General features: G+C 39.6%; 1 protein-coding gene across 2 annotated transcripts in view; it reads left to right on the top strand.

Annotated features, from left to right (window-relative positions):
* The window catches only part of sdk1a (sidekick cell adhesion molecule 1a), a 744722-nt gene extending 724136 nt beyond the window's left edge, over positions 1-20586 (top strand). For both annotated transcript variants that reach the window (XM_072268711.1, XM_072268712.1), the window contains 4 exons: positions 7522-7659; positions 11654-11774; positions 13093-13222; positions 14921-20586. In XM_072268711.1, coding sequence (XP_072124812.1) covers positions 7522-7659; positions 11654-11774; positions 13093-13222; positions 14921-15199 — 668 coding nt within the window. In that variant the 3' untranslated portion in view covers positions 15200-20586. The remainder of the gene's footprint in view (positions 1-7521; positions 7660-11653; positions 11775-13092; positions 13223-14920) is intronic.
* The last annotated feature ends 6107 nt before the right edge of the window (positions 20587-26693 follow it).

Here is a 26693-nt window from a genome sequence, read left to right as displayed (position 1 = left end):
GTCAGAATGCTCTCCACGATATATCTGTAAAAATTTGGTAGAGTATTTGGTGACATAAATCTCCAAAAACTTTTGTAGAAGTGTAGATGCTGGCGTGCCCTCTATGTGATTGCATGAATGTGGTAGACTCAGGATTGATCGTCTGAGATGTAGGCAGACTGAAACTTGAAGCAGCTTACCCTTTCCAACCTATGTGGTCTCAAATTGAATGCCACCTCACTTTGTAGAGAGATGTGAAGTCATGCAGTGAACCATATTGAGACCAATAACATAGAAAAGAGTAGACAAAGAAAAAACTAAATTAAAGAACAAGAGTCCATGTGTTATGGTTGCTGGCCATGTGAAAATTGATAAGGAAATAATCAGATTGAGGGAGGTCTACTGCCCTCGCAGTGCATTGCACTGCATACAAACCTGGGCAGGAAATTAAACGTCTTCTCAAAAATCACCTGAGCTGGAATCTTTCTTCAGGGTTCTTAATGAGAAAACTTTGTGAAACTGCAGAAAGTGTAGTAAAACACATATCAGATTCAATACAGAATTGTCGTGCACCTGAATATATTAGTATTACCAATTATTCTCATGATCAGTGTTAAACAAGGTAATTCATACATGCAACACTTTAATAACTATGCCGTGGACTAGAGTGCACTCATGGTGCAACAATAGCTTAATAGCAATGAACAATAAACATAACAAAACCTTCAAAGTGCATGAAATAAATACTTACCATTATTATGACTCATTATTTCAAGAGCAAGTGAAGGATGGATGGTGATGGATGTCTTTCTACCATGTGTGCTTCAGGTCAAAATCCAAATTAATCCGCACAGGAAATTATATTAAAAATCAGCTTACGAACAGGAAGTGCTGTTTATAAAAAGAGGAACAGAGCCTCTAGAGGCAAAACAGGGGTTGATAACATAGCAATGATCAGTGGTGCAACCTCACCCTTAGAGGAAGCTCCACGTGAATTCAGCAAAAACTAGGATCTTAATGGGAAGAATGCTTAGGGCAATCATATTGACGCTAAACTCGTAAATAAGGATCAATTGGAAAAGGAAATATTAAGGGAAAATAAAAGGTGTAAAGTAATTGCATCAGAGAAAGGAAATGTGTGAGAAAAGCAATAGAGCAGAAGGACAGGCGAAGGTGTGCAGCTCATGTAAGCGTTATTTATTATAAATGCACGGTGTAAGAAATAAATGAATTGCAGGGGCAGATTCTACCTACTGGGTGAAATATAGTAGTCATTACTCATACATGACATTTATTACTGAGATATGGTTGCAAGACGAGGCTGGGAACTGAATATACCAAGTTATAATGCCTACAAAGGAAACTGGCAGACAGGAAGCTTTAATGTTTAAAGACAAAGTCAGAAGAAAGAAGATTACAAGGGTTTGCAGCAACCAGGCAGTAGCACCTAGGTACGGAGAATTACAAAATAAAAACCTTGTGAGACAGCAATGAAGGTCTTCTATCATCTCCCTTGTGGAAGAATATCAAGGTATGGAGATTAAGTGAGCATGTGGGGTAGGCAAAACGAGTTTATTGGGGGAGTTCCAACTTACATATAAACTGAGGTAAACAGGCCCAGCTTGTATTGGATAATGAACATATTGAGGATAGTTCCCTGTAATTGTATAGAAACATAGAAAATAGGTGCAGGAGTAGGCCATTCGGCCCTTTGAGCCTGCACCGCCATTCAGTATGATCATGGCTAATCATCCAACTCAGAACCCTGTACCAGCCTTCCCTCCATACCCTCTGATCCCTTTAGCCACAAGGGCCATATCTAACTCCCTCTTAAATATTGCCAATGAACTGGCTTCAACTGTTTCCTGTGGCAGAGAATTCCACAGATTCACCACTCTCTGTGTGAAGAAGTTTTTCCTAATCTCAGTCCTAAAAGGCTTCCCCTTTATCCTCAAACTGTGACCCCTCGTTCTGGACTTCCCCAACATCGGGAACAATCTTCCTGCATCTAGTCTGTCCAATCCCTTTAGGATTTTATACATTTCAATCAGAGCCCCCCCTCAATCTTCTAAATTCCAACGAGTATAAGCCTAGTTCATCCAGTCTTTCATCATATGAAAGTCCTGCCATCCCAGGAATCAATCTGGTGAACTTTCTTTGTACTCCCTCTATGGCAAGGATGTCTTTCCTCAGATTAGGGGACCAAAACTGCACACAATACTCCAGGTGTGGTCTCACCAAGGCCTTGTACAACAGGTAGTACCTCCCTGCTCCTGTACTCGAATCCTCTTGCTATAAATGCCAGCATACCATTCACCTTTTTCACCGCCTGCTGTACCTGCATGCCCATTTTCAATGACTGGTGTATAATGACACCCAGGTCTCGTTGCACCTCCCCTTTTCCTAATCGGCCACCATTCAGATAATAATCTGTTTTCCTGTTTTTGCCACCAAAGTGGATAACTTCACATTTATCCGCATTAAATTGCATCTGCCATGAATTTGCCCACTCACCTAACCTATCCAAGTCACCCTGCATCCTCCTCACAGCTAACACTGCTGCCCAGCTTCGTGTCATCCGCAAACTTGGAGATGCTGCATTTAATTCCCTCATCCAAGTCATTAATATATATTGTAAACAACTGGGGTCCCAGCACTGAGCCTTGCGGTACCCCACTAGTCACCGCCTGCCATTCTGAAAAGGTCCCGTTTATTCCCACTCTTTGCTTCCTGTCTGCCAACCAATTCTCTATCCACATCAATACCTTACCCCCAATACCGTGTGCTTTAAGTTTGCACACTAATCTCCTGTGTGGGACCTTGTCAAAAGCCTTTTGAAAATCCAAATATACCACATCCACTGGTTCTCCCCTATCCACTCTACTAGTTACATCCTCAAAAAATTCTATGAGATTCGTCAGACATGACTTTCCTTTTAGAAATCCATACTGACTTTGTCCGATGATTTCACTGCTTTCCAAATGTGCTGTTATCACATCTTTGATAACTGACTCTAGCAGTTTCCCCACCACCCATGTTAGGCTAACCGGTCTATAATTCCCTGGTTTCTCTCTCCCTCCTTTTTTAAAAAGTGGGGTTACATTAGCCACCCTCCAATCCTCAGGAACTAGTCCAGAATCTAAAGAGTTTTGAAAAATTATGACTAATGCATCCACTATTTCTTGGTCTACTTCCTTAAGCACTCTGGGATGCAGACCATCCGGCCCTAGGGATTTATCTGCCTTTAATCCCTTCAATTTACTTAACACCACTTCCCTACTAACATGTATTTCCCTCAGTTCCTCCATCTCACTGGACCCTCTGTCCCCTACTATTTCCGGAAGATTATTTATGTCCTCCTTAGTGAAGACAGAACCAAAGTAATTATTCAATTGGTCTGCCATGTCCTTGCTCCCCATATTCAATTCACCTGTTTCTGTCTGTAGGGGACCTACATTTGTCTTAACCAATCTTTTTCTTTACACATATCTATAAAAGCTTTTACAATCAGTTTTTATGTTCCCTGCCAGTTTTCTCTCATAATCTTTTTTCCCCTTCCTAATTAAGCCCTTTGTCCTCCTCTGCTGAACTCTGAATTTCTCCCAGTCCTCAGGTGAGCCACTTTTTCTGGCTAATTTGTATGCTTCTTCTTTGGAATTGATACTATCCCTAATTTCCCTTGTCAGCCACGGGTGCACTACCTTCCTTGATTTATTCTTTTGCCAAACTGGGATGAACAATTGTTGTAGTTCATCCATGCCATCTTTAAATGCTTGCCATTGCATATCCACCGTCAATCCTTTAAGTGTCATTTGCCAGTCTATCTAGCTAATTCACGTCTCATACCTTCAAAGTTACCCTTCTTTAAGTTCAGAACCTTTGTTTCTGAATTAACTATGTCACTCTCCATCTCAATGAAGAATTCCACCATATTATGGTCACTCTTACCCACGGGGCCTCTCACGACAATGATTGCTAATTAACCCTTCCTCATTGCTCAATACCCAGTCTGGAATAGCCTGCTCTCTAGTTGGTTCCTCGACATGTTGGTTCAAAACACCATCCCACATACATTCCAAGAAGTCCTCTTCCTCAGCACCCTTATGTCCTGGAACAATAGGAAACTGACGGACACAGGTATTGAGTCAGATTTAGTTAACATTTTGTGTTCAGTTCTGGACGTAATACCTCAGGACCCTAGAGGTTGCGCAGGCAGTTTAACAGAATGATGCCAAAAATCCAAAGTTCAAAGTAAATTTATTACCAAAGTACACATATGTCACCTATGCAACCCTGAGCTTCATTTTTTGCAGGCATAGTCAATAAATCCAATAACCATATTAAAATCAATGAAAGACTGCACCCACAGGGCAGACAAACAGTGTGCAAAAGACAATAAGCTATGCAAGTACTAAAAGAAAGAAAAGAAAAGGAATAATGATGGTGATAATAAATAAATAAGCAATAAATATTGAGAATATGGTATGAAGAGTGAGACTGAAAGTGAGTCCATAGTTGGTGAGGACCATTCAGTGATGGGGCGAGTGCTGTTGAGTGAAGTTATCATCTCTGGTTTAAAAGCCTGACAGTTGAGGGATTATAACTGTTTCTGAAGCTGGTGGTGCGAGTCCTGAGGCTCTTGTATCTTCCTGATGACAGCAATGAGAAGAGAGCGTGACCTGGGTGGTGGAAGTCCCTGATGACAGATGCAGTTTTCTGTATAGATGTGCTCAATGGTGGGGAGGGCTTTGCCCATGATGGGATTCAGACATGAGTGTTTGAAAAGAAAGAAGCAAAGTTCAATACTGACAATAGAATTTTGATAAACAATCCTGGAACCAGAAATAAGGTGACTATAAAAACAGTATTCTGTCCCCTTGGAAGGTTTCATGTTTTATTATTTTACAATATTGAATCACAGTGGATTTAATTTGGCTTTTTTGACACTGATCAACAGAAAAAGACTCTTTCATGTCAAAGTGAGAACAGATCCTGACAAAGTGATTTAAAGTAATTAGAAATATAAAACACAAAATAATTGCTGAAGGATTCACCCCCTCGAAAAGGACACACCAAATCATCACTGGTGCAGTTAATTAGTTTTAGAAGTGGCATAATTAATTAAGTGGAGATACCTGTGTGCAGTCAAGGTGTTTCAAGTGATTGTAGTAAAAATACACCTGTATCTGGAAGGGCCAACTGCTGGTGAGTCAGTATCCTGGCAAAAACTACACCATGAAGACAAAAGAACACTCCAAGCAACTCCACAAAAAGGTTATTGTAAAGTGGAAGTCAGGAAATGGATACAAGAAAATTTCTGAGTCCCTTTGGAATACAGTTAAGTCAATCATCAAAAAATGGAAAGAATATGGCACAGCTATTAAATCTGCCTCGAGTAGGCCATCCTTAAAAACCTGATGCAGTCTGCAAGAGAACTGTGACTTTGGAGAAGATTTCTTTTCCAGCAAGACAATGACCACACGCATAAAGCCAGGAATGGCTTAAAAACAGCAAAGCTGGAGCAGCCAAGTCAGAGTACAGACCTCAATCCAATTGAGAACTTGTGGTTGGACTTGAAAGGGGCTGCCACTCACGATCCCCATGCAATCTTGGCAGAGCTTGAGTAGTTTTGTAAAGAAGAAAGGGGAAAAATTGCAGTGTCCACATGTGCAAAGCTGATAGAGACCCATCCACACAGACTCAAGGCTGTAATAGCTGCCAAAGGTGCATCTACTAAATACTGACTTGAAGCGGGTGAGTAATTATAGAATCCAATTATTTTATGTCTAATAATTGTAATTAATTTAGACCAATTTGTAGAAATTTCTTTTCAGTTTGACAGGAAAGACTCTTCATTTGATCAGTGTCAAAAAAGTTAAATTAGATCCACTGTGATTCAATGTTGTAGAACAATAAAACATAAAAATTTCCTTGGGGGGGGTGGTTGGTGAACACTTTAACACTTGGCACTGTAATTTTAGAAACCAGAAAATACAAAGGCTAGGGTGGAGGGATGAGGGGAAAAAAGTAACTGTCCACAATGCTAATAATTTTTATGACATTGCCAGTCTTACTAATCATACCTCCTATATTCATAGCCAAGTATTTAATATGCATTACAAACAAAAAAAGTCCCAGCACTAGTCTTTAGGGCACACCACCAGTCACAGATTTACACTATGCTACCTATATTGGTCTTTAGGTACCACCTCATATTAGGCAGTATATCACCTTGCAGAGCCTGACTATCACTGATCAGCCTCTACCTGCCTTCTCAAATGTACACCAATGCCTTCCCTAAAATTTTCTTCCATTGTTCCCTTATTACTGACGCAAGACTTGCTAACCTGAAGTTAGCTTAATGCAACACTTCATAAATAAAATCCAGTGGCTTCTCACCTATGCCTAACAAATATGCAGAACTCTTCATTAAGGCCCCAGTTATCAACTCTCTTGTTTCCCAAAATCAAACTTGGATAGATCTTATCTGGCCCCAGGGACTTATCAACTGTTAAGCATCCCATAACATGCCTACCTTCTTAATTGACTTGCTGCAGATTATGTACAGTTCCCTTCTTGAATTCGCTGTTTCTATCTTTTTCTCCTCAGTGAATACAGAGGAGAAGTATTAACATAGATTTTGCCTACATCATTTGACTCCACACACAGATTACCCTTTAGTATCTAGGGGTACCCACTATTACCATGGCTACCATCTTGCGCAATGTACCTGTAGAACCTTGAAGTTCTCCTTGATCTTTCTTACCAAAGATATTTCATCATCCCTTTTTTCTTGCCCTCCTAATTTCTTAAGGCTTCTCCTACACACTCAATATTCCTCAAAAGCCTACCTGATGCCAATTGCCTATACCTGCCAGCCCCCACCACATAGGTTTTTCGCTGTAAGGCTCTTTACCCAATCGCACAATTGCTGAGCTGCACAGACAAACGTCATAGTCGGAAACGAGGAGCAACCAACACAAAACTGCCAGAGGTTTCCTTTTCTTTCCCCAATCAAACCTTTAATATCCTTTTTCAACCAAGTTTTCTGAATCTCACAATCTTTGTTTTTCACCCTTACTGGAATAGGCCAGCATCGAACTCTCTCTTTTAAAGTCCCGCTTTTCAACTGCACTTTTATTTGGAAACAACTACTCCCAGTCTACTTTTGCCAGTTCTTCTCTCATGCTTAAAAATGAGATTAGTCTTCTCCCAATCCAAGACCTTAGTTTAGGGACCAACATCTCCCTTTGTGTAACTACCTTGAAACATACAGAATTATGGTCACGATTTCTCATGTGTTCCTCCATTGCCAACTGCCCTGCTTTATTTTCTAAAATAAAGCTGAGTACTTCCCCATCACCAGTAGGACTGTTTATATGTTCTCTCAAAAAAAAAAAAAAAAAAAAAAAAAAAAAAAAACTGATGAGCATTAAAGAAATTCTACCCCAACTAAGCCACTTGAACTAAGACAGTTCCTATAAATATTGGAAAGTTGAAATCCTCACTACTTTAACCATATTACTGTGGTTTGTCTTACAGCTCAGGTGGGAAATCCTCCATTTTATGAAGAGTGGTGGTTCCTGATAGTGATGGCGCTCTGCAGCCTCATTCTCATCCTTCTCATGGTGTTTGGGCTGATCCTACATGGACAGAACAAGAAGTACAAGAACAGCAATGGTAAAAAAAAAAAAAAAAAAAACTGCTTTATTATGTTGTTTGTCATATACATTAATGATCTGGATGATGGGATGGTAAATTGCATTAGTAAGTATGCAGATGATACTAAGGTGGCGTCGTGGATAATGAAGTAGGTTTTCAAAGCTTGCAGAGAGATTTAGGCCAGTTAGAAGAGTGGGCTGAAAGATGGCAGATGGAGTTTAATGTTGATAAATGTGAGGTACTACATTTTGGTAGGACTAATCAAAATAGGACATGCATGGTAAATGGTAGGGCATTGAAGAATGCAGTAGAACAGAGGGATTTAGGAATAATGGTGCATAGTTCCCTGAAGGTGGCATCTCATGTGGATAGGGTGGTGAAGAAAGCTTTTGGTATGCTGGCCTTTATAAATCAGAGCATTGAGTATAGGAGTTGGGATGTACTGTTAAAATTGTACAAGGCATTGGTTAAGGCCAAATTTGGAGTATTGTGTACAGTTCTGGTCACTGAATTATAGGAAAGATGTCAACGAAATAGAGTACAGAGAAGATTTACTAGAATGTTACCTGGATTTCAGCACCTAAGTTACAGAGAAAGGTTGAACAAGTTGGGTCTTTATTCTTCGGAGCATAGAAGGTTGAGGGGGGACTTAATAGAGGTATTTAAAATTATGAGGGGGATAGGTAGAGTTGACGTGGCTAGGCTTTTTCCATTGAGAGTAGGGGAGATTCAAACAGGACATGAGCTGAGAGTTAGGGGGCAAAAGTTTAGGGTAACATGAGGGGGGAACTTCTTTACTCAGAGTGGTAACTGTGTGGAACGAGCTTCCAGTAGAAGTGGTAGAGGCAGGTTCGATATTGTCGTTTAAAGTAAAATTGGATAGCTATATCAACAGGAAAGGAACGGAGGGTTATGGGCTGAGTGCAGGTCGGTGGGACTAGGTGAGAGTAAGCGTTGGGCATGGACTAAAAGGGCCGAGATGGCCTGTTACCGTGCTGAATTGTTGTATGGTTACATGGTAGGGAATTTTAATTGTTTCAGTCTCTGGTATTATTAGACAGAAGGAATTCAAATTAATGCCCATTACCATGGCCACCTTCCCGCCCCCACCCCACCCTCTTTCACAGATTCCAAAGCATCAACATATCCAATTTCTACACTTCACTGTTCGAGTTATTTGAGATACTCTTTCAAATTTTATCTCACCAGTCTTCAACATTTACTAATGGAATTGGTACATCTCTTCCCCCTTTTGCCAGTTCCGGTGAAATGTTCTTGAGATTCATCTTTGGCTCCCTAACATTTCTCAGTTACGTGTTGGCTCTCAGCATCACTCTCTGGATTCACATAATCCTCCCATGTAAATAGCAATGTTCATCTGTCCCTTTCTTCACAATTACCTTTATCTCCTTCTGTCACTGTGCTCAAAACCCCAAACTTCACCCATTTCAATATGAACAGGTCTGGAGTTTTTGTTCAGTGCTCTCGAAAACAATTCGCTGTATTTGAACTCACTGAACATAAACACATCTTACTCAAACCTGATCTGAGCTTAAGACTCTATACCAAAATTGCTATGAAATTTATCTATGCTTTACTTCACTCATACTCTCTAATACCTTGAGCACCTCCAAGTTTGATTTCTCTAATGTTGTTTACCTACACCGCAGGTCATTCTTTAACAGACTGCCATTCATCCAGAAGTCTTTCATCTACTTTTCATCCTATCTGCACCATTCCTTACCAACCTCATTTCATTTCCTAAGTATATCATGTGGAAAAACCTTATTCTTGTACTCAAATACCTTTTTATCTCCATGTTTTAGAACATAGAATAGTACAGCACAGTACAGGCCCTTCGGCCCACAATGTTGTGCCGACCCTCAAACCCTGTCTCCCATATAAGCCCCCACCTTAGATTCCTCCATATACCTGTCTAGAAGTCTCTTAAACTTCACTAGTGTATCTGCCTCCACCACTGACTCAGGCAGTGCATTCCACGCACCAACCACTCTCTGAGTAAAAAACCTCCCTCTAATATCCCCCTTGAACTTCCCACCCCTTACCTTAAATCCATGTCCTCTTGTATTGAGCAGTGGTGCCCTGGGGAAGAGGCGCTGGCTATCCACTCTATCTATTCCTCTTATTATCTTGTACACCTCTATCATGTGTCCTCTCATCCTCCTCCTCTCCAAAGAGAAAAGCCCTAGCTCCCTTAATCTCTGATCATAATGCATACTTCCTAAACCAGGCAGCATCCTGGTAAGTCTCCTCTGTACCCTTTCCAATGCTTCCACATCCTTCCTATAGTGAGGTGGCCAGAACTAGACACAGTACTCCAAGTGTGGCCTAACCAGAGTTTTATAGAGCTGCATCATTACATTGCAACTCTTAAACTCTATCCCTCAACTTATGAAAGCTAACACCCCATAAGCTTTCTTAACTACCCTATCCACCTGTGAGGCAACTTTCAGGGATCAATGGACATGTACCCCAAGATCCCTCTGCTCTGCCACACTACCAAGTATCCTGCCATTTACTTTGTACTCTGCCTTGGAGTTTGTCCTTCCAAAGTGTACCACCTCACACTTCTCTGGGTTGAACTCCATCTGGCACTTCTGCATCCTATCAATGTCTCTCTGCAATCTTTGACAATCCTCTACACTATCTACAACACCACCAACCTTTGTGTCGTCCGCAAATTTGCCAACCCACCCTTTTACCCCCACATCCAGGTCGTTAATAAAAATCACGAAAAGTAGAGGTCCCAGAACAGATCCTTGTGGGACACCACTAGTCACAATCCTCCAATCTGAATGTACTCCCTCCACCACCACCCTCTGCCTTCTGCAGGCAAGCCAATTCTGAATCCACCTGGCCAAACTTCCCTGGATCCCATGCCTTCTAACTTTCTGAATAAGCCTACCATGTGGAACCTTGTCAAATGCCTTACTAAAATCCATATAGATCACATCCACTGCTTCACCCTCGTATGTGCCTGGTCACCTCCTCAAAGAACTCTATCAGGCTTGTTAGACACGATCTGCCCTTCACAAAGCCATGCTGACTGTCCCTGGTCAGACCATGATTCTCTAAATACCCATAGATCCTATCTCTAAGAATCTCTTCCAACAGCTTTCCCACCACAGACTTAAGGCTCACTGGTCTATAATTACCTGGACTATCCCTACTACCTTTTTTGAACAAGGGAACAACATTCGCCTCCCTCCAATCCTCCGGTACCATTCCTGTGGGCAACGAGGCCAGAGGATCTTTTGCTGACTATTCTCAAGCTCCACACCCAGCTGCATACTCTGCTAACTAGTCTTTAGTCTCTGATGTAAACTTGCTCCAGAAACATCTTCATTTATTCAAAAGCCCTCATTTCACTGTGCATATATCTGTCTCGTTTATTTTCCTGGTCCCTGGTCGTGCCACTGAAGCACTCTAAATCTGCATAACGTTGGATGTTATCTTTGCTAACCTATATATCAGAAAAATTATCTACCTCATCTCTCATCTTCTGGTGTTTGAACTCTATAAATTGTAGCACTGAGTCTTCACTGGGGCTTCACAGACAATAGAGGGTTGAAGATTTGCAGTTTTTTCTGAATAATGTCAATTTTCAGTTGTGTAACTGAAAGTAATAGAAGTATGTGATTGAATTTAGACAAGTGAATTGTAAAACTTACATAATGACCTTGTCATTCACTTTAATCAAATCCCAGTAGTGGTTAAAATCTTTTGTACAATAAGACTACTTTTCCTTAATAGCTTAAAATAAAAGCACTTTCTTCATTCCCTTGTTCTTCAAATCTGTCTTTATTTGAATTATGTTCTTGTTTTCAGTAATGCTATAATATTGCACAGAGCTGCAAGTTTTCTTGATCTGCAAAAGGAACCAAGGTCTATATTTTCTGCTTATAAAAAAGGTCAAAAGTAAATCTCACCCTCAGCTGTGTATCCCAACAGCAAACACCTCTGGTCTTATGACAGCTATCTTATGCTGTAGGTAAAAGTTGTTCGAATGTGGAAGAAACTCTCACCTTGGATAATGGAGGGTTTACTGCCCTGGAGCTAAATAGTAGACATTTGACTGTCAAGAGCAATTTCTGTAAGAAAAATGGCACCAGGTAAGGACTTGCACCTGATCACAGCTGAACTCAGTTTATGATTATCACAGCAGTCACATTTCAGCATCTCCACTGAGCATTTCTCCCTGCAGGCAACATATAGGGTTTAAAAGGGACAAGCATGAGCTTTTTGTAGAAACTAAGCATTTAGCTTAACTTCAATGTTAAGACATTTCTTTCAAAGCAAATATAAAAGCCTATAGATGTTGGAAATCTGAAATTTAAACAACAGCTCTTAACAATATTTCATTGTCCTAAAACATTAGCTCTTCCTCTGTCAATGCTATTTTCCTTGTGTGTTTAATCTGGGGCATATTTGCAACTGTGTCGACAGCACACTGGACTTTTTTCTTGTATCAGATCTAAAACCTCTGAGATAAGTTCCTCTTGCGGATGTCTCCCTGTTTCTGTCCACAACCCAGTCAGTATTTGCATGTATGCTGCACCTTTCATACTTAGTGTTGCTTCGTGCGGTAGAAATAGTCTCTTGAGCCTTACAACAACCTTTACAGCAAACATGACCTTCCTTGGTTTACTTGGGTATGTCATTGTTATCTCAGATAAATGGTGTATCGTTTTGACACTACGTGTCATTTACAAATAATTTATTTGCTAATATTAAACTTTATTTGTAGTAACTACCTCAGTATCGGCAATATATTGGTCTTTAAACCTGAAGTTATATTTTACATCATTTGCTTATTATGTTAATATATTGATAAACTTCTAAAAGTTCTAAAACACTACATCTGGAGTATTGCTTACAGACCTGGCCATTCTAAGGATGATGTGGAGTCTTTGGAGAGGGTGCAGAAGAAGTTTACCAGGATGCTGCCTGGATTAGAGGACATGTACTATAACAAAGGGTTGGACAAACTTGGGTTGATTTCTCTGGAGCACTGCAGGCTGATGGGTGATATGATAAAGGTTTATAAGGCATAGATATAGAGTAGACAGACTGTATCTTTTTCCCAGGGTTGAAATGTCTAATATTAGATGGCATGCATTTAAGGTGAGAGGGAAAATTTTAAAGGAGATGTGAGTGGCAAGATTTTTTTATACAAAGTGATGGGTGCCTGGAATACGTCACTTGGGGTAGTGGTAGAAGCAGATTCGTTAGGGACATTTAAGAGACACTTAGGCACCTGAATATGAGCAAAATGGAGGAATATGGACTTTGCAGGCATAAGGGAAGATTTTTGTTGGCCCTTTGAATACTAATTTATTTGAATTGGCACAACTTTGTGGGCTGCAGGGCCTGCTCTTCTGTGTTCTAACTGCTGGAAGTGTGAACAATCATAATTTGTCTTCTTACAAGGTTTCCACCAAGGCCAAGCCCTGGAGGGTTACGCTATTCCGATGAGGATTTATGTAATAACTACAATGGGATAATGCTGACAGAGAGCACCACTTTAACAGAGAAGCCTACTGAAATATCAGGGTCAGAGGTAAATGACAATTCTTCTGTTTCATCTTATGTCCATTGGATCTTGTATACCACTGTGCAGCCATAGAAGGGACAACAATCACAACTCTGGACTGTTGCTTGAATCCAAACATTTCTATTCCTGTGTGCTGAAAGGCCACTAACTATAGATGTTGTAGGGAGAGAGAGAGAGAGGATATATTATCCCTTTCACAGCTTCAAAAACTTGCCTAAGTCTATCCTGTCACTGGTATTTACTGCTTTGGAACAAACACTTTTGAGCCCTGTAGATCTTCAAGTACACATCTAGATACGTACAAAATAAGGTGAAGGTGTCTGCTTCTACCGCCCTTGCCCTCAGTGAACTCTATCGCCTCCAGGATTTCCTTGTTTCCACTCAAATCCCTCCGTATGTTTTAAAGCTATACCTCCCAGAAAGTAATCCCCTCATTCCTCTGTTCCAGAGAAAATAAGCCCAGCCAACCAATTTGGCCTCATTACTGATTTGATTCTCGTAAATGTCCATTGGTTTCTAAGAGAAAACTAGTTATATTTTTTAAAAAAAGGAATATATGCACAAATTAACGTTATGAACCACTAGGACTGGGCAATAGTACTAGCCTCGCTGTATCTGACATCTTCCTAAGAATTGGTCTTGCTACCAGTTTGGATCACTTTCAATAAGAATGTTATCAGAAGCAGGACTGAGTTATGTGGCCCTTCACTGTTTCAACTATACTCAACTTTAACAGCTGTATTTCCATAACATCATTCCATTCAAAGAAAATAAAAAGTGTGATTTTCTCATCTATGCATATCACAGTCAGTACTTGTAAAGTTTGACTGGCAATTTTTCAAATCCATAATTGTTAGGGATAGTTTTATTGAGCAGTATTTTCAAATCTTTGGTGTATGTGTATATTCATGCCAAGACACACAATACTGCTTGCCACATCAGATGTAATAGAAAGAACATTTTAAAGGTTCTCACAAATTCCCTCTGGCTAATTTTCCTTACAAAGCTACACCCAATTGATTTGAAGCATTAGATGTTAAAAATAGAAATATACTTCATTGACTCATTTTGAAACATGTAGTAGAATGGGTCACAGCTCATGTACTTCCCACATGGGGGAAAATACTTAGAAAGGCTAACTATAAAACAGTAGTTTGGTTTTGAAATTTTAAAAGAAAATGTATTGGTTATTTTCTTTTTAGGGGGTATTGCAAAAAATCGGCAGTTCCAGACACCTTGTATTTGAACCACTTATTCAGCTGTTGTTTTAAAAAGCTGCAGTCCAGTAAAAATCTGAAACTAAGTCTGTAGGTGATGTTCTGTTGCTTGTTAAAGGTATAAGAAAGTTCCCAACTGTGTTGCAGGGACAATTCCATCTCCAGAGATAAACCAAAGCAAAGTGTTTCCATTTGCTAACCAGTGGATGTGACCAAAATATAGCAAGGGTTCTCAGCCACTGAAGATAATTGAGGCAATAAGGAGCAATAAACTGTTCTATAAATCTTGCATATAGAAAACAAGATCTTTAAGTTAAGGTAGAAAAGTCCCAAATTATAATAGTGTTTTCTTAATCAGTTTGATCTGAAGGTAGAGAGGCCTGGCCTGTATATTGTCACAGTATGTTAAATGAACCTGGACAATAGAAAATAAGTATATTTTTAAAAAAAACTAGAAGGAAAGCTTGAAAATGTTATTCTTTTCCAGGCAACTGACAGTGAGTATGAAGGTGAATTACCAAAAAGCACACACTCATTTGTGAACCACTATATGAGTGATCCCACCTACTTCAACTCATGGAAGAGGCAGCCAAAGGGGCTTCCTCGAGCTTCAGCTTACACTTATGAAGAATGCACAGATGGTGAGCAGGAGCCGTACTACCCAACAGTGATCACAACGCAGAGTTCAGGCGGTGCGTACGTGCCCACGGCTCAGCCCGCTTCTGGGTCAAGGACTCCTGTGACTGGGTTTTCTTCCTTTGTGTGATATTTCATTCTGAACAGCGTAAGACAACTTCTTCACTGATGGACCACCGTGCCAGATGAAATGACTCATAATTACAGATGAGAGAAAACTGTCTAATGGAAATTGTCATCTCCAAAGCTGCCTAAAAAGTGCCTTTTACATGTTGGTAATTTCATTATACCAATATAGCAGTGGTGTAGTGACATTTAGTAAAATTGGTGTCCCATTCATTTGAATGTGACATTCACTGGTTTCTTTTGATAGTATTTCGTTTTAAAAATATGCTCCTGCATCATGTCTTTGTGTCCCCCATCTTGGAAGCATTAAAGTTTGTTTCAAAACATGTGTTTTAAGCTTGATGTGAAACTAGCCCAGACAAACTAAAGTAAGGCTCTTTCTGTCAGTCAGCTAAAAGAAAAAACAGTGTGAGGCTGGCCGAGAGTCCGCTAAAAGGCAGAGATTGAGCAGAGTCACTTGCTGCTGTGGTAAAATACAGGAGTTGCTGATGTCACCACTGCATGAAAGGGCATGTTTCAGGCAGCTTTTATCATTGCCTTATAATTTCATCACAGCTTCAGTACTGGGTACCTCAACTATGAAAGTAAGTCAGACCTACAGTAACATCACCACCAGCTGAAAAAAGGCGAAAATCTTCACATTTTTCAAACTTGGAAAACAGCATCTGAAGATGATCCCCCAATTATTTAGAAAATATAAGTAGTAATGAAGAGATTGGCTGTCCAAAGTTATATATAATGTTTCAGAAATGGAAAACAAACACAAAAATTAGCAACCATCAATCCAGTTTGAATTCTGGGAAGTTTGAGAGGTTACAAGCTCTTAAAGTGAGTTTCCTTAAGAATTGCACTTAATTCAGCTCAGTTTATATTCTCAGGATAATAAGAGTTTAATGACCTGTAGATGTTGCCCATCTATCCATTTATCTGTGTACCTGCCAACACTAACAATCTTTTGCCTTTTATTTTATTGTATTATTTTTTTCAGCCTTCAAATTTGTTTACTTGAGAACTGTCTATGTATCACAGCTGTACACGGGGTCTAAAGGCATAGTGGTTAGTTTGCTAGACCAGCAGCTGACGTTCTGCACTGTTGATCCAAAGGCACAAATTGAATCTCTCAATAGCAGATGGAGAATTTAAATTCAAGTAATTAAGTAAATGTGAAATAAAAATAAGACTCGTCTTATGGTAAGCATGAAACTACTGGATAGCCTGAGTACCTGAAATCATTCTTCCACTTAAGACAGATTTGGAGTATCTGCAGAACAGACAACAGCCCACGGTACTCATGCTTAAGAAGTAATGAGAGTAGTAGAAATAGCTACAAAGGGGGGAATGGTGATGAAGGAAAAGAAATGGAAAATAGATAGCCGCATTTTAATTCTGTGTACAAATACCAGTTAAAACTTCAATTCACTTTGAACAAATAAAAACAGTAAATGCTGGACACACTCAGCACCAGTTGAGAGTGAAATTGTTAATATTTCAGATCTGGAGCCATTTGCAGAACTTTAGCCTTTCTCTGAAATGAAATAAATAATCTGAATTTACTGCAATTTAAAAATTTGACAAAATGTTCCGGCACTGAAACGTTAACTTTTTCTCTTTCCACACACACAGGAGCTGCCTGACTTGCTCAGTATTTTCTGTTTGCATGTCCTCGAGCAAGCTTCTCGAGTCACCTTCCAATCCCTAATAGCCAATAGTTACAAACTTAACTGATGGTTTTCCATTTAGAGGAAGGGTGGACTTGCTACTTCTGTCTTCTTCCCATCACCTGCCAATGTCATCTTTAGAGATTAGCAAGACAAACAGGTGCCTTGATTTCCCAATCTATGCCACATTATTCTGACTGTTAATGAGTAGAGCATCAGCAACAGACCCAAATATAACAAGAACCGAGAGCAGGTTGCTCTTCTTTTATTATTAATATGTGTCTGGCAATATAGCAGCCTGACTGTGGGACCTCAGTCACGTCATGGCCATGACAGTCTTCTCAGCAATACTGTAAGTCTGTCTTATGGTAAAGGCAATGTTGTGGCCCTTCTGCAGCTACTTTTAATGTGCAGGTTAAAACCTTGCAGAGTTTGGCTCTAACTTGAGGTGATATTGCCTGAAAGCAAAACAGGTTGTCTTTCTAATTGTCAGGAATAGAAAGCAGGGTTTATTACAGTCCCAATGTAACAGTCAGAATAGGCAGAGGGGCATTCTTAATGCATTCTAAAAATAGGAAAAGCCAGGGCTCCCAAAACAATGGGGTAAATATCTCTGCCTCAGTAGTACTTGGAATCCTCCTCTTGCCTTGATGTTGAAGCCCATTTAATAATGTCCATCATTACTCAGAGCCTATAAGCATTATGCAACTATTGGAATACCTTTCCTTTCACAGGGAATGGTTATTTCTGAGATTGTTAATACCGTACCACCAGCAATTTTGTGTGCATTAAATTGCACTCTGGGTGTTATTGCTTGAGCCTTAACAGGGATCTGTGGTCAGGTCAGGAAACCTTTTAATTTGCTTTAGTTTTCCACACAATGCTGAATTAACATTGATCAGTATTGCTATCTACCTCAGTAAACCAATATTCAGTGTTTAACTAGGTTAGATTAGAACTGAATAAATTCAAATGATTTGATTTATCATTTATTTGTAATGTGGCCCAGAATCCTTTGTGAACATCTCGAATGAGAGAAAAATACGCCTCTATTTCAGGAGTGTCGTAGATTTTTTAGTTTGCTATGTAATTCTACATAATACTGAAAATTTTTGAAATACACTGGACATATTCTTGAATTATTTGAAAGATTTACATTTGGGAACCACTTCTAACATAGGATTCCTTGGTTGATTTTGTGGAGATTGTGTTGGTGCTATTTCTCCAGTGTGTTGAGATGCCAGCTGAAGGTCTTTGAATTTACAGGAGAGTCGAGTCACTGATGCCTGTAGACTGTATATTTTTACATTGAATTTAAGGTTTACTTATTGAATTAACAAATTACAGCATTGATGGAAAGTGAGCCAAGACAGAGCTTTACCAGCTGGCAAAACCATTCAAGGGTTATTTCTGCTAGGAGCGCAGAGCCTCAATGGTTAGCATAGAGCTGGCCTCCAATAGAGGCTTGAGACAGGAACCACATTAGAAGAAACCAGTGGAACAAGGGTAGGTGAAGCTGTTCACCGTGAATCGAAAGGTCTGGGCACAAACCACGCTCCTTGAAAACAATCTGTTATCTTTTCATAAAAGAAATAGTATTACCTACTATTGACTGAATTACTGCAATGTATATCATATCAAAGTACATCATTTATTTTTGATTCATTTTTTGTTAAATTATAATTAAACATATTTAATGTCTATTAAGATGCATTTACAAATCCTAGATTATCACCTCATCAGATAAGTAATGTGCTAACTTGACCTTGATACGTAGAATTAACTTCTTGCCATCGTATTCTGGCTCTCTATCCAAACTGAATGAGCTAAATTGTCCCTTGCCTTTGATTATACATCAAAAGAAAGGAAAGCACTTAAAATTTTAAAATCACTGTTAACAATATTGCTAAATTGTACAATTGTTTAGTAAAATTAGCTGTGGAGACTATTTTCCTGTTGATGAAATAGGGCACTTTTAATGAAGGAAAAGCTTAATGACATTTGGAAAGAATGTTACCTTAGTTCCACGACCATCATTAAGCTTAACACATTTGAACTTGAATCTGTAGATAACCACTAGAATTTGTTATTATGTATTATTTAATTAAATCTAGAAATTTTTAATGTATTTTGAGCTTTGTTAGGAGCACTTTTAGTTGATCAGTCAGTCTTGGAGTACTTTGTTCAGCCCAATATATTGCAATACTATATTAAAGCTAAATACAGTCATTACAGTGCTTTTACATCACAGTTTAAGATATCAATAATTACACATAATATTAATACCAAGCTGTATTTATTATAGCATTACTTTATTATATATTAATTAGTTTTAACAGTTTAATAATTTAAAAACTTTTATAACCGCTTTATGCTTTGCAGTACCTTTTCTACTAACAATGGCATTCTTTGCCCTTCAAATCTATTTCTTCAATTTAAGCTAAAATAAGAAAATCAATTTATTTAAAAAATAGTTTCTCAAACTTTTTTTTATTTCCAAGTAAGTACATGAGTTTTGCTTACTCTTTTAGATGGGGCATCGAATGGCAATTTTTTTTTAAGTATTTATGTCTCTGTCTCTGTTTCTGTCTCTCTCTCTTAAAAAGGCTTTATTCATGTTAGTAAGAAACTCACTGTACTGGTTTGTGAACTTCCAGCTTTTCTACAATGCACTGAGAAAGAATGCTTCTCATTGAAATCCAGTGTAAATCAAAACAATTCTAGTGCCCTTCTAATACAGAATTCCTTCAAGGTTTAAGCTGCCTGAAAGTCTCCTTAACTCTTTAGCTGTCATGCAAACATTACAAATGGTGGCTTGAATATTGCTTAATATTATAAAAAGACACAACAGCATTTGATGAAAGTATGCTGCATGTGATGGTGCTCCTCATCATATTGCAAACAATACATCACTTTCTTCTTGAGAAATACAATAGTTTCAGTTGACTGGTGGATGACTGCAGGTCTCTGAATACAAATTCCTTAGTTTGATGAGAGCTGTATTGAGGAATTGGTCTACAGGAAAAGATCTATTCAGTTTATACTGCTGTGGAAGATCATATGCTACATGGAGGATGCTATTGATTTAGTTTATATAGTGACTTAACCTCCTGTCTAGCATTTCAAAACCACCGTCAACATGCCACACTTTAAATGCATCCTCAAACCATATAAATATAATCAAAACTTCTGCATTGGCAATTTTTTGAAGAGGTTTTTTTTTGTACTTTGTAAGGGACGTGACTGGTACATTTTTGGTAACAATATGAATGTGTATTTTTACGATACTTTTTTTGTACAGCTGAATTTGTACCCACTTGTGAAATCCTAATAAAGTATGAAATAAATTGAAGCAGATGAAAGGTTGAGATCTATTCTCAGCAAAATCCAGTAAGTGACAGATCTAATGTCATGTTTCATGGCACGTTATTATACCCAGTATTTCCATTTAGCAGTTGGCTTCAGTTGTTTCTTCAGTTAATTTCTAAGCCAAAACAACACTGTGTAACTTCCTGTTAAATTAATTCTCCTGTGTTGTTTCCTGTTAAGGAAAAAAATGTAGATTCTATTTTTTTTTTGCCACAACATGTACATGGTTCACTCTGTCTTTTGTAAATATTATGTTGTAGAGAAAGTTTAAAATATGCCAGACATATTTTGGTTAAAGGGTTTGTACTGGTCATTATTTTAATGAAATCACTGTGTAAGTTGGATGAAACTCTCCAATTCTAAGCTTTATTAAAGCTGCTTGTTTGCTTAATCATTCTGTCTTCATAAAGTGTGTTAATAAAGTGTTCACAATTTGATTAACAGCTTCAACTACCCTGTTGCACAGTGAAATGAACAACTGGTTAGAGTGGCATGGGAATAAGGAAAGGAACAATTTATTTATTCAGTATGGAGTAGGCCCTTTGAGCCACACTGCCCCAGAAACCCCATACTGATGCAATTAACCCTAACCTAATCATGGTCCAATTAACCTACCCAGTACCTGTTTGGACTGTGAGAGGAAACTGAAGAACCCAGGTAAAACCTATGCATTCCATGGGGAAGACATACAGACTCCTTACTGAGTGGTGCCAGATTTGAACTCCAAATTTTGGAATGCCCTCAACTGTGATAGTGTCACACTAACCACTACGCCCAGAACTAACTTAAAACATTCATTAGTAAAATGTGGAATTTGCCATGAACATAGAACATAGAAATCTACAGCACATTACAGGCCCCTTTAGCCCACAATGTTGTGCCGACCATGTAACCTGTTCCAGAGACTGCCTAGGATTCCCCTACCGCATAACCCTCTATTTTTCTAAGCTCCATTTACCTATCTAAGAATCTCTTAAAAGACCCTATTGTATTTGCCTCCACTACCACTGCCAGCATTGAATTCCACACACCCACCACTCTCTGCTTGAAAAACTTACCCCTGACATCCCCTCAGTACCTATTTCCAAGCTGCTCAAAACTATGTCCCCTCGTGTTAGCCTTGGGTGGTTCTACCTTGCAAACTTTTATCAGTCTTTGGCCAATTTTAATGATGTAATGTTAGTTTGCAATGAACTTGGCTAATAGTCTGAAAAGTGAAGACTGATATTCTCAGTGAAGAAAGCCAAGGAATCTTCAAAAATTGAAGATTAATTTCCATTTCTAGGCAACTGATGAGGAAATTCATGACTGTCTTAAAAGAATTATGTTGCTTTCTTAAAAAGTTTTATTTATATTTTAAAATATTGTATCTATATTGAACGTAGAACAGGACAGCACAGTACAAGCCCTTCAGTCTTCAGTGTAGTGCTGTCCTATGTAAACCTACTCCACGCACTCCCCTCCCTCCTACATAGTTTGCAACCTCCACTTTACCTACATCTATGTGCCTTAAATGTTCCCGTTGTATCAGTTTCTCCCATCATGCCCTGAAGTGCATTCCAGGATCTACCACACTCAGTGTAAAAACACCTACCTCTTAACATTTCCCCTAAACCCTTCTCCACTCACCTCAAACAGCAAATAAAAATGATCGTGGTTAAGATGGGAAACAAGAGAAAATCTGCAGATGCTGAAAATCCAAGCAACACACACAAAATGTCGACTGTTTACTCTTTTCTGTAGATGCCGCCTGACCTGCTGAGTTCCTCCAGCATTTTATGTGTGATGATCAAGATGAGCTGGTTAAAACGAGACAGTGCAGCAGGAGTTTGAAAGTCACCTTCATGATCTAACGAAGTTTGCAGCCAGGGAAGGGCAACAGACAGGTGGGGCGTGACCAAAATGCCACTTTGTGTTCCTCTATGTCACCCATCCAGTGCATCGATATGGGGTTTCGAGGAAGTTTCATTTTGTTAACTTTGCACCTATTATTTGAGTTTTCTGGTAATAGAATGAACACTGTCCTCATCAGGAGGATCATTAAATCAAAATATTAACTAATAATAATATAATAAAGTAAAAAATTGCCAAGAGTTTATTCAGAGCTGTTCCCACTTAAATGGGAGTCCATTTATTCATGAATGCCCTACTTTTGGTGGAACATTCACTGGAGAAAATAGGTGTGATTCAGAGGTACCTTTGGGCAATGTTAATCACCTAGAGATATTAGGATATTCTGCAGCTCTGCAGTAATAACTGAAAACTCTGTGAGTCTATCAGAGATGCCAAGAGACTGCACTAGTCCAATATCAAGTCCCAAGTCAGTTGTCTGTTGTGGCAGGGCTTACATGCTATAATGGTCCACAGAATGAAATCAGGTAGCATCACCTACTGCAGCACATGCCTCCTCGATGAGCTTAACTCATTCTATGCACGTTTGAACAGAAGGGGATTGATATGTCACCATCCACTCCAACAGTCACCAATGTACGTAGTCACTGCCGCATATGTAAGATGAGTCTTTCAGAAAGTTAACCTGCAGAGAGCATCTGGCCTAGACGATGTTCCTGGTGTATCCTTAAATCCTGTGCAGATCAGCTGGTTGGGGGTATTTGCAGATATTTTTAACCTCTCCCTGCTTCAATCTGAGGTTCCCAACTGCTCTAAGAAGATCACTAATGTCCTGGTACCAAAGAAAAACAGGACAATGTGCCTAAATGGCTCTGACATCCACCACCTTGAAGTGCTTTGTGAGGCTGGTCACTGCACATGTGAATTCCAGCCTTCCAGGCAAACTCGATCCACTACATTTCGCCTACCACTGAAACAGATCTACAGTGGAAGCCATCTCTCATCTCTGCAACATCTGGACACCTACATTAGACTATTGTTTATTGACTACATCTCTGCCTTCAGTATTATAATTCCAAACAAACTCATCATCAAACTTTGAGAAATAGGAGTCAACACCTCCCTTTGCAACTGGATCCTCAACTTCTGACTAACACCACAATCAATAAGGGTAGGTGTGTTATTATGTGTGCATAACAAAGAGCTTCGGTTCCCACATGGCAATGCGAGGGGTTCCCCTGGAACCAGAAGCTACGATAGTGACCTTGGTTGCATGCACAAAGGATTGAGCAGCAGGTCTGTAATAAAATACTCTAATGTAAACCCACGCCAAGTTTGTCTTTATTAAGAACAAACATAACGTGGTGTTAGAAGACAGCGTGATGTCTAAACATGGGGAATAAATGAATACCTTGCACAACTGAAAAAGAGACTGAGCACGAAATGTGCTAGCAGCAAATGAGGTGGGGTGCTACGTATGACAGAGGGAAGCTGGCCAGCAAGGCGAGAGGCCACATTGTTCCCAAAGTTCAGCAGTTAATAGATTCACCAAGAGAGACTCAGGTGAGATGCCAAGAATTCCCTTCATGGCTAAGCTAAGTTCTCCCACACTATGCAGTTTATCAGCAATATAGCTGATAACTGAAAACTCTTCAAACATCAATTCAATACGTTTTGCTGCTAGTGGAGTGGGAGGGATGATGGAAAAACTGAAAACGTCTATTTTTCTGCATGAAATTGGCAAAGATTCTTCGGACATCTATAGCAGGTTTCAAATCGATGAGACAGCTCTTACTTTGGACGCTCTGATGACAAAATTTGTGGGGTACTTTGTCCCAAGTAAAAACATCACGTTTGAGAAATGTAAGTTTTTTTTTCTTGTGACTGGAAACAAGGTGTTAGCTTCGACCAGTAATTAACTGAGCACCACAAACTGAGTGAGTCCCGTGAGTTTGGAGATTTGGGAAACTCACTAAGTTAGAGACAGTAAACATGAGAAAATCTGCAGATGCTGGAAATTCAGGCAACACACACAAAATGCTGGTGGAACACAGCAGGCCAGGCAGTATCAATAGGATGAAGTACAGTCGACGTTTCGGGTCGAGACCCTTCGTCAGGATGAAGGGTCTCGACCCGAAACGTCGACTGTACTTGTTCCTATTGAAGTTAGAGACAGAATAGCTTGTGGTATTCCACGTAATGGACTCAGAAAAAGACAGCTGCTTAAAAAAGATTTGATGCTGGAAAAGGCTGTGGACATGTGTAGGGCAGCAGAGAGCACACAAGCACAAGCTAAGGAACTGCACAGGACAGACACAACAGTGCACACTGTGAAAACAGAGGAGCACTGCACAAGGCATTTCCCAAAGCAACAGCAAAGCAAAGAGGAAGGCTCAAACAACAAATGCGGAGGTAGGCACATTCCAAAGACGTGTCCTTCTTATAGAAAATCCTGCAATAATTGTGAGAAGAAGAATCATTTTGCAAAGTTCTGCAAAGTTGGGGCTGGCAAGAGGAAAGTGCACATGGTTGATGAGGAAATGGAGGAATTCTTTGTGGATTCTTTACAGACGACTGGGGCTGGTAAAACAAAGTGACTGTGAATGAGCCAGTAATTCCATTCAAGCATAACACTGGTGAATCTGTTAACCTTGGATGATTACAAGACTCTCACGGTAAAGAGCAAGAGTTACCAAGGCTACACTGGAGAGAATGGTCCAGTAAAAGGAGGCTATATAGTGACATTCAAGCAGAAGAGGCAGCACCGAAAATCACAGCTACTGATTGTAGAAAAGAGAGTGCAGTCAATATTAGGTCTGAGTGCATGTGAAAAGCTCAAACTGGTGAAAAGAGTTTTGATTGTAGCTTCACGTACCAAAGATGACCACACAATACTCATGAAAAAGTACGCAGATGTCTTTGAGGGGCTTGGATGCTTCCCTGGTGTACACAAAATTCACATAGGTGAGACAGTGACTCCTGTTGTCCAAGCATAAAGTTCCATTTCCACTTAGAGACAAACTTAAACAGGAACTAGCATGTATAGAACGGATGAGTGTCATACAGAAAATCGAAGAACCAACAGATGGGGTGAACTCACTGGTCATTGAAAAACGGAGCATTACAGATCTGCCTAGACCCAAAAGATCTCAATAAAGCCACCAAGAGAGCATTTTAATTTGCCAGCACAGCAGGAGATCATGTTCTGGTTTGCAGGCGCCAAGTGGTTTAGCAAACTCGGCTGATCATCTGGGCTTTGGTAGACGAAGCTTGATGAGGCAAGTTTGAGACCGTGTACTTTGAACACACCACAGGGAAGATATCCCTTTCTTCGTCTACTGTATGGAATTCTGTCCGCACCAGAAGCCTACCATAAAACCATCCACATGATCTTTGAGGGAATTCCTGGTGTCGAGACCATGATGGATGACATTATCATCCAGGGGCCCATCAAGGGTGAACATGAAACACCACTGAGACAAGTGCTTGATGTGACATGGAATGTCAATTTGAAATTAAATAAAGAGAGCTTGGTGTTAAGACACTGATCATCTTAGGAGATGTCATAATTGAAAAAAAGAGTGTAGCCTGACCCAAGAAAGACGCTGGCCATTGAAATCTTCGAGAGGCCCCAAAACAAAGACAAGACCAGAATCAGAATCAGGTTTATTATCACCGGCATGTGTCATGAAATTTATTATCTTAGCAGCAGCAATTCAATACAATAAATAATATAGAAGAAAATAATAATAATAATAATAAATATGTACATAAATCAATTACAGTATATGTATATTGAATAGATTAAAAATCATGCAAAAAGCACAAATGATATATATTTAAAAATGAGGTAGTGTTCATGGGTTCAATGTCCATTTAGGAACCCCCCCTGCAGCTTCTTTCGGTCCTGTGCAGTAGCACCCCCCGATACCAAGTTCAGATATGGCCCAAGTGCGGAGTGAGAGACGCTGAAACAGGTTGATAGTTCACAGATTTCAATATGAGGGAAAATAAAACAATAAAAGCCAGGCCAAACAGAGCCGTTAACTAAAACTCTCAAAAGGAAAACAAACCTACACTGCGGCTGAAAAGAACATCTAAGCATTAAACGAATACCGCTAGTCTTCAGACTTGAAAGTCCAATATCTCAGGGAAGGCTGAATGCAAAACAGCAGTGAAGCATTGCTGTGCTCTCTCCAAGCACTATGACGACAAGTACGGAGTTAAATACTATCACGATTAAATAATAATTAGCTGACACGTGTATATTCACAAGTGCAATTGCTGTATCTACTGCACTGCTGAATCCATGGTTGTGACATCCCACCCCCCACCACCCCTATACCAGACAGTGATGCAGCCTGTCAGAATGCTCTCCATGGTAAATCTATAGAAGTTTTTGAGTGTATTTGTTGACATACCAAATCCCTTCAAACTCCTAATGAACTATAGAAGCTGTCTTGCCTTCTTTGTAACTGTTGGGACCAGGTTAGGTCCTCAGAGATCTTGACACCCAGGAAATTGAAGCTGCTCACTCTCTCCACTTCTGATCCCTCTATGTGGATTGGTATGTGCTCCTTTATCTCACCCTTCCTGAAGTCCACAATCAGTTCTTGCATC

This window comes from Mobula birostris, chromosome 9 (assembly GCF_030028105.1).
Source record: "Mobula birostris isolate sMobBir1 chromosome 9, sMobBir1.hap1, whole genome shotgun sequence".
In the NCBI taxonomy this organism is placed as follows: Eukaryota; Metazoa; Chordata; class Chondrichthyes; order Myliobatiformes; family Myliobatidae; genus Mobula; species Mobula birostris.
The sequence above is the reverse complement of the archived record's forward strand: the minus strand, read 5'-3'. Positions and strand labels throughout refer to the sequence as shown.